This window comes from Ruditapes philippinarum, unplaced genomic scaffold (assembly GCF_026571515.1).
Source record: "Ruditapes philippinarum isolate M1 unplaced genomic scaffold, ASM2657151v2 ctg19835_1_1_1_1, whole genome shotgun sequence".
Lineage (NCBI taxonomy): Eukaryota > Metazoa > Mollusca > Bivalvia > Venerida > Veneridae > Ruditapes > Ruditapes philippinarum.
In genome coordinates this window covers 1-12,250 of record NW_026862245.1, presented here as the reverse complement: position 1 = coordinate 12,250, position 12,250 = coordinate 1, and the positions used below count along the sequence as shown (strand labels likewise).

The window sequence follows — 12,250 nt, the reverse complement described above, 5'->3', positions numbered from 1 at the left end:
TAAAATTGTTTAATTACTTCATATGAAGCATTTTGTCAAATTATACGCTGTCCTCCGTCACATTAGTAAAAGAGTAATACATTCTATTGAGATGAGAAAATAAATACAAATAGTATACAGTAGTCAGGTCGAACTATGGTTGCATTTTTGAAAATGAATTACAGAAATTTTTGAAATCACCAGTTAACAAGAACGCCTACCTTGATTTTTCAACAATTACATGCACAATAAAAGAAACGGAAATCGCACAAATGGTTTGACGCGAAACACCAATGAACGAAAGGTATGCGTCTGCACTCTAGTTAAAGCACTGTGCATGTATCAATATACAACTTTTAACACATGTTCAGTGAAAAGATATACAAATTATGAAACACCTATAAGAAACCCTTTGACAATAACAAATGTACTCAATATCTTAAAAGGAGACAAAAAAGTAAGCACCTAAACTGTCTACACGAAGCAAGGCAGTTAACGAATGCCCCATTGCATTTTGAGAACTGTCTTCATAGAGTACACCACATTGCCCACTTTTTAAGATATAAACAAAAGTGGAAAGCTTAGTTTCCAATTGTAAAGTCATCTATATAATAGAAATACATTAAAATTTTGCTGAATTCATATGGAAGTTATTCTTCTTAAGTTTATCTGTGTATGGACATGGGTCTGCTGAAATGGCTGACCCTGAATCATTCAGCATGCATTTATGTTGTGATAACAATCACAAAAATGGGAAGTTAGACGATCAAGGAAGGTTTGGGTCGGTGTAAAATCATTTAAAACGCTTTTCAGTAGTTTAAAATGTAAACTGGTTATATTTAGATCCAAAACAAAACAAAGCAATCTATAAAATAATCAGTACAATCCTACGTTTTATAATTTTGAATGAACAAGCATTAAATGGGCTATGATTTACGTAAATAGGGACATTGTTGAAGATGTGTATGTCAATACCAATCCGTATTATCTGTGCCAAATCTCCCGATAATTTTGATAACTTTAAGGCTGTATTACGTAATGCAAACGCAATAAAAGTAGTAGACGTTTTGAAACTTGTCTCTCAAACCATCAAAAGCGAACTAGGAAGTTGACAATATAACTTAGAGTGGGACATTTTTGTCATTGTTAAACCAAATACATAATTATTTCGTTATCTCCCTTTGTAAAAAATGCAAATTTCATGAGATGAATAAATGTCAACTTATTTTTGATATGGAGGAGAGATATCGCGCTAAATGTTTATTCACCCTCATTCAGCATATAAACAGTTAACCTTAGCAAGAAAACAATGTAATGATTTTTATGTTAAATTCAAACTAAATCTTAACATTTTGTCTAAGTATAATATAATGGCCTACTGCCTTCTCTATGCTCGCTATCAAAGAAATTTGGATAACAGATATAACTATAGAGCAGATTATATGATTTAATTTGTTTATATTAAGAAACAACTGTCTTGCCTCTTCAAAGATAAGTATTGTTGACACTCTGTATGGCAAACAAGTGCTACATCACTCTGATGTTATGGCGAGGTTTGATTTTTCGGCGGTGGCAAAAAATCACGATATTACATATTACTTTATTTATGTAACCTAAATAAGTTTAGTGAGAAAGGAACTGAAACGACAAAGGATGTCAGCAATCATTAACAAAAAACCACTGGAAATTAAAAAAAAATATTGAAACATTTGATTCATTTAAAAACCAAGGAAATCGATTAAACGTGCACAACCTTTTATACAGTCATCTCTAGAAGATCACCTGGTACTTGTCAAAAAAATGGACTTATATGCCTTATATTTTTCTTCTGCATTGTAGAGGCTATGTAATTTTATTAAATAAAGATATTTATTTATTGATAGTTTTCTGGTATGTCATTTAAACATATATTAATAAGTATGTATGCTTGGCAATGGAAACAAAGCCATTGGAAGTTAAAGAATCTGAAATGATTAATGACATAATGCAGACTCTTCATGTTTCTACAACGTCTTTGGACCGTGGCATAAATTGCAGTCTCGTCTGGGATACGAACTTTCATTACATCAATTTGCAAATGCTTCAGATCTCGCTGTGGCTGGGATTTGAACTTGTGATCCTCCGTATCTCCTATACACGGAACTTTGTTTATTTAATTTAAACATTCTGTAAGTGTTTCTGTAAGTTTATATACCATTTGATTCAATTCTGGGAATACATGCTGGCCTTTTATATAGGAATTTAGTATTTCAGTGACAAAAGCAGCGTGTATCTTATTTTTCTTTCTTATTATCTTTACATAAGGAAATGCTTTTATAGCTCTCTATAATTGTTTCTGTCGTTTTAATATAAAATTCTGCCCTAGAAAGTTATCTGATCACCACATTATGTACCATTACTATGCCTGTCATTCAAATGTTGGTCCATTTAGATTGATCATTATTGGATTGAAATATATTTTTTGTGAAATACGATTTACTGACGTCATTATTTAATTCATTTATTTAATTATTGACATTTTAATACCTGACCTTGCATATAACTTAAAGTGAAAACATACTTGTTAAGATTTCTTTGATCATGGATCGATCTCAGATTTGTTCAAGGTTAGATAACATAGAGTACTCATTAAACAAAATCATAATAAAAGTTACCCAGTTATAATAAGCGCTTAATATGTAACAATACTAATAAATAAGCATTTTTTATGGACAGAATACAAGGAATCTAGACATATGTTGGTTATATCAAGCTTTGTACATTTCAGTATATCTTCTGTTATTATAAATCTGAAATTAAAGTTAAATATTTCTGCCTAAGTATATTGAAAGTATCTATAATTTCAGGAATTGAACCCATTTTTATTTGTTAGAAGAAAAAATCCTAAAGTTATTAAAACCATAACTGTTGCATTTATTTACAATTTCGTACATGATAAATTTACAAAAAATGAGCCCTTTTGGTTTTTTACATATCTCAAGTTAATTGTATTGCATTACGTCTTAATATGATTGTATAACTTTCGTTTTGAAATGTAATAATATACTTTTGGATTTTGCATTACGTCTTAATATGATTGTATAACTTTCGTTTTGAAATGTAATAATATACTTTTGGATTTTACTTTTTTCAGGTTTAGATCGGAGCTTACAAGACATGCCAATGTATACTTGTATAATTCTTTAAGTGGGAAAGACACAAAGTTTGCAAGAAATGGCTTCAGTTAACCCTATACTGTTAGAAAAGGAAACCAGTAATTGGGTAAAAGCTCAGTTAGCTGTGTTGTATACTAAAGAAGGACTTGAACCTTTTGTGTGTTATGAAATTCAGCAATTTCAATTGAAATGCTTAGATGATATATGTTACAACAATGGACTATTAAGTGGGACCTTGTGTTCAAGTTGCTGTGCAGAAAATCTTGTTAAGTGTCCAACAAATAAAATATGCAATGTTGGACGTGGAAAATGCAGGTATCATCGAAATGCTGCAACAAGGTTTAATCCTGCCGGCCGCCCTAACAAGATATGTCATAATTTCACAACTGAGATACAGAATGTACATAGGTACTCTGATCCATCGTACAAAAACACTGATGCTACCCTGTGGTATGGTAATTTCTGGGAAGTGGCGAAATGCTTCATGCCTCCAGATGGGTATGCAGATAAAGCATCTTCAGCAGAAACAGACTTCAATGGTATAATCAGCATTATTCTCAATCACAAAGCCTTCCAGGGGAAAATAAAAGAAGATCTCAACAATAAGATAAATATGTTTGAAAGGGTAAACAATATTTAGATACTATTTATGGAGACTTACGTTAGTTCCTTAGTTACCAAACACAACATTTATATATTTCAATGATCTAAAGCAAAATATAACTGTAAAATATGTTATTATTATGCTTCCTGAAAATAAAGAAAGTAATTACATTTGGGGAATGTCGGTAAGAGGGTTGGTAAGCGGCCAAGAAGGAATGAGCCATTGTGCATATCTTCAGGGTTTTGTTATTTAATTATGTTTGAATAAATTATTACCCATTGCAGATTGTCTTTTTAGGTGAGCTTTTGTGATCAGATTTTGTCGACTTCTTCACATAAACCAATGGGCCAAATTTGATGAATTTTTTCTTCCTTTGATGTTCCTGGCATCAAGTTCTACTAAAATTGTTCAAATGGGTTTTCTCTATTGAACATATGTGTGAGAAGGGCTAAAAATAGATGTTTAAGATGAAATATTTAAAAAAAATTCTTCTCTGAAAGGGCAAGGCTTAGAGCTTAGATATCTTATGTGTAGCATAATCTAATAAAACTTAACAAAACTTGTTCAAATTATACCCACAGGTTCAAAATTGGCCTCGCCCAATGTGGTCATTGGTTTTCCTTATATGTATATAGTAAAGGCTTTGAAAGAACATCTCTGAATTGACAAAGGCTAGATGTTAGTTTTTGGCTTGAAGCATTGTGAAATACTATTCTACCAAGATGTTTCAAATTATAGTCCTTGGGTCAAAATTGACCCCTCCTCGGTGGTCATCGACTTTTGTTATGTACATATTAGAGTTATAAACTTAAAAAATCGCGGGTTTCCAAATGTGGGAAAACACTCTAGAGAGACTAGTTTCCGTTCAAATATCCTGGAAATTGGTCAGAAAAGTTGTTTTGATGTTTTCTAGAAAAAAAATATGAATAGGGTCATCTGACGTCAGAAACAAAGTCCTACAGCCTAAATATGGTAATACCTTGTTATCACTCTAAAGGTAATCGTTTTGTCTATTGGTTAGAAAGGTTGTTAACGATTTCTAACTCAAGTTCAAATATAGTTCTTCTGTAGTCAAAAACAGCCAAAATCTTGGAGAACCTTGCTCACAATGTAGAGGATAACGTTTAGGTCCAAATATCATGGAAATTAGTCAGAATTTTTTTTTCAGATTGTTTCTAGGTCATGTTTAAATATGGATTATCTTGGGTCAAAAACTAGGTCACACAACATAAATTATGGAAAACATTGTTTGCATTCTAGAGGAAATATTTTCGTCCCAAATGTCCTGAAATTTTATCAGACAGGTTGTTATTATGATTTCAAGCTCAACTTTGAACATGGGTCATCCATTTGTAAGGTGGAATGTCGCGCGCAAAATGCAGTTCCAAGCGGCTAAGGTCAAGGTCACATATAGGGTCAAAGCTCAAATAAAAAATGAAAATGTGTATAGGGACTATTATGTCATCATTAATTGAAGGATTGTAACGCAATGGTCATTATCATGACAACATCTGTGACACTTGTAATTGAGGTCAATATATGCAAGGTCAAGGTCACTGAAGATGATGAAATATACCGATATTGTCCAAACCATATATCCTACAGCATGACCTACTTTTGATATTATTGATATCATTAGACATACTTTCTAGCTTTTTGACGTACAGACATGGAATTTGTACAAAGGATACAATTTCTGATGCCTAGTTGAATTTTGATATAATTTTATCTGACCTACTTTTGATATAATTGTTTTCATTTGATCTACTATCTTGTTTTTTCAAATACAGACTTGAAATGTGGACAAAGGGTGTTTTTTTATTCCGAACAGAATTTTGATATAAGCTGACCTACTTCTGATATTTGTTAAATGGCTTGACCTACTTTCCTGTTTTGTGATGTCAAGACTTCATATTTTGAAAGCAGCTGACCTACTTTTGAAATTTTTATATCATTTGACATTCTTTCTTTCTTTTTGACGTACTGACGTGAAATTTGTGCTAAGGATGTTTTTTCTCAGGCCGAATTAAATTCTAATTTCAGTTGGCCTTCTTTTGACATTTCATGCCCCCCTTCAAAGAAGTGGGGGTATATTGCTTTTCATTTGTCTGTCGGTCGGTCTGTCGGGAGACCAAATGGTTTCCGAGTGATAACTACAGAACTCTTAAGCCTAGGAACTTCAAACTTAGAATGATTAGTGTTCATGACCAGTAAATGAATCATATAGATTTTGGAATCAATGGATCAAATGTCAAGGTCACATTGATATTGTAGGTAAATACGGTTTCCGATTAATAACTAAATAACGCTTTTGCCTAGGAACTTTAAACTTAGTATGATGATTGGTCATGACCAGCAGTTTTGACATCAAGGGGTCAAAGGTCAAGGTCATATAGACCTTGTAGGTAAAAACGGTTTCCGAGTGATAACTAAAGAACGCTTAGGCCTAAGAACTTGGTATGATGATTGTTCATGACCAGCAGATGACCCCTATTGATTTTGGGGTCAATGGGTCAAAGGTCAAGGTTACATTGACCTTGTAGGTAAAAACGGTTTCCGATAAATAACTAAATAACGCTTGTACCTAGGAACTTCAATCTTGATATGATGATTGTTCATGACCAGCAGATGACCCCGATTAATTTTGAGGTCAAGGGGTCAAAGGTCAAGGTCAAATTGACCTTGTGGTTAGCAGGTCTCGACACTAACTTTTTCAGCAGGTGGTATACCGGACCACTGGATCCAAAATTCAGGTGGTCCTTTCTGAATACAGGTGGTCCATCGTTTTTTTACTAATTTGTTTTTAAGGAAACTTCAGATTTAGAAGAACTACACTTAAAATTGGTGACAGAGACATATTTATTATTAGATTTATAACAACTGAAGAAAGCATGTATTTTTTCTATTTCAATCTTAGATCAGATGGTAAGTCTTTGTAATCCTATTTAGTATTTATTATCTCATTGAAAAATACATGACAGTACTCATACTTCGGTTAAGTGACTTCTTCCGCAACTCAAGTTAGGGAATAGTGAAACCATTTGTGAATGACTTATTTCCTTACTGTTATTCAAATACTCATTGCTGTTTCCTGGTTCATCTTATTAGAATAATATTTGCTTATTATAGATTAATATTTTTAATTAAACTATTAAGTTATTATATTCTTGTCTTTGAAACAATGAAATAATAATGATAAACAGAAATAATCCTACATTATAATTGAGCTTATCTTCGTCACAGATTTATTATACATGCTTGTTTGTTGAAATTTATTTATTTTTGACAAAGTATTTATAACCTTTTAAAGTACTTTAAATAAGAAAAAAAATGGATCTCTGATCGTTTAAAAAGTAGCCAAAGATTACTAGATATTTAATTTTTCCTTTGCCTTTGTTTGCACCATTATTCATGTGTTTATCCGATATCCCATAGTGATACAATGTTATAAATTCAATGCAGTACTAGAGACATTTGAATGAATTTTATACTTAAATTATTAAATAATTTCTACTTTTTAACTACACTGTTAGCGAGTTAATAAAAAGTTATGGATGTTTTAAGATCTTTTTGAACTAATGAGATGAATGAACATATACCTGTACATCGGAGAAATGGTTTTAAACAATGATTATAGAACACCTTTTTCGACCAAATAATCATTCTCCCAGATGAGCCCTACACCATTTGGAAAATTCAAGTGGTCTTACGGACCAGTTGCCTGTAAAATTATGTGGTCCTTGCCAAAATTAGGTGGTCTCGGCCCAATGGACCGACGCTAATGTCGAGGCCTGTAGTTAGGTAAAAACGGTTTCCGCATGACAACTAAAGAACGCTTAGGCCTAGGAACCTAAAACTTGGTTTGATGATTGTTAATCACCAGCAGATGAACCCTGTTGATTTTGGAGTCAAGTGGTCAAAGATCAAGGTTGCATTGACCTTGTAGGTAAAAAAAGGTTTCCGATCAATAACTTGACATGCTTTGGGCTGTTGGCCCTCAATTTTTGTAGGTGCATTGGTCTTGGCTAGCAGATGACCCCTCTTGATTTTGATGGCGAACAATGATCAAGGTTGCATTGACATTGTATTTCAAAATGGTTTACTATCATTAACTGGACAACCCATTGACTCTTGACCTCCAAGCTTTACAGATGCATTGCTTTTGGTCAGAAGATGACCTCCATGGATTTTTGGCTTTAAGGGGTCAGAGGTCAATATCACCTTGACCTTATAGGTAATAACGCTTTCTGATCAATATCCCATCTCATGGGCCAGTAGACAACCCCTATTGATTTAAGGGTCAAAGGTCTATGTCATATTGACATTGTATGTAAAGATTGTTTCTGACAATAACACAAAAACTCAAGTTGCCTTGGTTGATATTTTTTAATTAAATTAAAAATCCTTTTGGTATACACATTTCAAAGTCTTATATAATATAGCAATTTGGCTGTCATTAATGAGGCCTACATGATTCATAAAATCTATGCATATATTAATTTGGTAAGATTTGAAATAACTTTTTCATAAAATTACTGCACAAACCCTTTGCGGTCACAATTACCTAGTGACTAGTAATTAACCTTTATTGATTTTTTGGTCACCATCTTCAAAGTCAAAGTCAGTCATAATAACCTGATCACATGACTAATTGGCTGCCGATAGGGGGCATACATGTTTTACAAACATATCTTGTTTATATAATTTGACATTTTTTCGTTTTGTTTCATTTTTGACTTACAGGCTTAAAATTTGCATCAGGAGTGTAATTTATGATGTCAAATTGAATTTTGAAATCAACTGACATTCTTTAAATAATTTGCTATCATTTGACTTTACTTTTGGGGTTTTTTTTACGTACATACTTTGAATTTTAACCAGGGGTGTAATTTCTGATGCCGAATTTAAGTTTGATATCAGCTGACCAACTTTTGATACAATTTAATCTACTTTCTTGTTTTATTTGACAAACAAATTTGAAATTTGGATCAGGTGTGTAATTATTGATTTTGAATTGAATTTTGATCTGACCTAATTTTGATATTTTTTATATTGTTTAATATATATACAATGTATTTTCATTTTTTGACAAAAAACTTAAAAAGTTTTGTTATTACAAACTGTAAACTTCAAACGTCTACACCTAACATTTTGTGCATGTGACATTTGCATGTATTTATTCACAAAGTTATAAAAAATGTCCAATCAAAAGTAAACCTGCTCTAGTCAGGTCAAGTATGCTACATAGTCTCCATAGGAACACTTTTCCAACATAGATATTTTTAACAAAGCTTTTCCAAACTATTAAGGCAAAATATATCCTTTTATATACATGATATAGTTAACAATAAAATGATGGATCGTTACAATTTTCAGTTAAGAGTATATTTTATAATTAGCTTTAAATAAATACTGTTATTAAATTTTGACCAGGCAAGAGACATTGGAAATGATGTGCGACATTCTTCAAAACCTGAAGTAGAAGATTTAGATCTTAAGAAATACTTCCATCTATTAAGGCAACTTCTTTCTGATCCCAAATATTTAGCTCAGGACACGCATGCACAGGATGCTAAAATTAAACTTACAGAGGTAATTAACAATTTTACATTTTTAAATACGCTAAATAATTCATCGATGAGTATAACACAGTGTATTCTGTATGAGTGTTACTTAAAAAGGGTATATACATCAAATCAAATACTTTTATTGAATTTTTGAGCAATATTGATGGAATGGTCATGTTTCCTTTAATTTATGGTCGATCTTAGAACTGTTTTAACATAAAATGTGTATGTTTATTAACCGACTATTAGTTTCATATGAAAACATAATAAAATGTTCCTGGACAAAATTAGTCTCAGGCCAGTTTTTGAAAAAGAAGATCTATAAACAATGAACCTGGTAACACCCGTGTGATTAATACACGACACCGGAACAAAGTGATATGCTGTTGTTTTATGTAGATCTAACTTTTGACCGCTTTGCAATAGTTCGAAAGGAGATATATCAAAGATGTGTTTCCATACAATTTGTATTGTTTTTAAAGTTAATACTACTTTGTTTTCTACAGTTTAACACACTTTAACCTTTCATAATTTTGATCAGCATACAACTTATTAGATTCCAGATTTTATTTCAAAAGGCATAACTACAGTCGAGACTGTCATATGTGACTTTCCAAGGGACCTTCAGAAAAAGGTCGCATATGACAGGGAGTCTCTAAATACAGTCTCAATATCATCTATCTGTCTATATACCAATGTGACTTAAAGAACATTGATATTTTTACTGTGATCACGTATCTTGCAAAAAAATATATACAGATATAATTATGCAAATAAAACCATTTTCAAACATCAAAGAATATGTAAAATGTTTATTGCAAATATTTGTGCACATTATATTTAATCAATGAATAACATGCACTGATTTCTTATCGGAAAATTTGACTTAAAATTTATAGAAAATAAAGTTCTAATTACCTCCCTTTAATGGCCTTTATTTACATGAAATGTTAAATTGGGTGATATCTTTCTAAATTATGCTTATTTGAACTTACAATATTGACAAATCTTAATTTGAGCATCATATTTATGAAATAAAACCGTGAAAAAATTGTGTTACAGGATCTTTACTGTAAACATATCCATATCCCAAGTTTTTTCTGGTTTGGTATCAATATTTTTTCCGTATTAATTATGCAGCCATAGAAAGGTAAATTAAAAAAATGCTGCCTAAAAAATCTTCCATGGGCACTCTATAATTAAAAAAAAAATCTAACACAAGTCTTAACCCAGTTTACTCAGGTAGTACATTACACACACATGATTGCATCATGATTCCCATGAACCGACGCTACGTCACTTGGTACCTACATGTACATGCTAACTGTGTAATTGAGATAGAGGTGTGTAAACTTTGTTTGCTACAGTGCTGGATTATAATTGGACTTAATTAATTTGGCCCTCTGGGTGTTATAATAGGTAATCTTTATCTGATTAACGGATAATTAAAAGGTGTGAAAGTCGTTTAAATCAGACAAAACATTGCATTGGGACCAGACAATTAGGGTCGCTTGTCACATATGACAGGGAGTCGTTTAATTCAGACCATTTATATAGGAAAATACGTTGGGAGTACTGAAACAAGGTCGGATAAGACAGGGAGTCGTTTAAATCAGGGAGTCGCTTAAGCAGTCTCGACTGTATTTTACAAATTGTCCTTGGCCCAAAATGAAATCAAAATCATTGATGACAAACATTCACACGTATATGTTACAAAAATCACTGTTGATATAACATGTATTTGAAATGTAACCTTTGTAATTAACTGATATTATATTATGATTTTGATTGTACATTTTATGATATTTATAATTACAGCTAGAAAATGGCCCTCTTGTCATAAGTGAACAATGTATGGAGAAAGTATTACGCGATTCTAAGCAAAGTAAGTGATATAATATTTTATCAAATGACATTTTTTTTTCAATTTAATAGGTCTATTACGTATTTTTGTGTACATCACATCTTATTTCACTGCTTTTAGGACATTTGATATTGCTGGCAACATAGTTCGGAATGAAATTAGCTAAATTTAAGAACAAAGTTAGGTGAGTTTTGTTATGGCAGTCTATCCCTCGATCGTTGCCCGTCGTTGTCCGCAATTTCTTTACCAAAACGATTTGATGGATTTTGACCAAACTATACAGGAATATGTCTTAACTAGTACTCTATAAAAGTCCTATAAATAGTTCCCGTCTTGTGCATAAGAAGGTTACAGCAGTGAATTTGAAATTAATATCTTTAAAAAATTGCCTACGTAGAAACAACAAAGACCATATCTTAGAAATAGGCATTAGCATTACCCAACAATTGTTATATAAATTATGCCAATGGGGTGAAAATTAGTTCCGTTTCAGGAATTTATATAGTCTCGTATAGGGGTGGAGCCAATTTTGACCCTAAGGCTTTTATTTGAACGAACTTGGTAGACACTCACTAGAAGTTGTTACATGATAAATATATAAACTCTAGCTCTTGGGTTTTTAAAAGAAGATTGTTTAAGTTTTTACAATATACATATAAGGAAAATCAATAACCCCGCCCCCGGCGCGTGGCCAATTTTGACCTCAGGGCTTTTATTTGAACAAACTTAGCAAACTAGAAGTTTTTTCTTTCGGTTGACATGGCAACCAGAGTTCTGTATTGAATTTAATTCTTTGAAAAAATTTCAAAGGTGATCACCAAAGACGGAAGATAGACGGACGCTGGACGAAAAGCGAATCTCAAAAGCTCACCTTGTCACTTTTAGACAGGTGTGCTTAAAGCAAAGTAGTTTATTCGTTTCTCCGTATGTTTCATACAATACCGGATTCCGTTCGTTCCGAATCACAGGCCGCGATATTGTCCTGTACAACACACGGTTATAGAAAATACTGGAAGAAAGACTTCCATGGTATAATAAAATGAGATATATCTCGTTGGCGGGAAAGCTAGCTGCATATTTT

At 32.3% G+C, this 12,250-nt stretch overlaps 1 protein-coding gene across 1 annotated transcript; it reads left to right on the top strand.

The window, feature by feature from the left end:
• Nucleotides 1-3,116: 3,116 nt before the first annotated feature.
• Nucleotides 3,117-11,190, top strand: LOC132718410 (uncharacterized; the record flags this gene model as incomplete). Its single annotated transcript, XM_060702103.1, has 3 exons — nt 3,117-3,759; nt 9,172-9,330; nt 11,124-11,190. Coding segments are annotated over exons 1-3 (793 nt in total), but the record flags the coding sequence as incomplete, so codon positions are not given.
• Nucleotides 11,191-12,250: the final 1,060 nt, after the last annotated feature.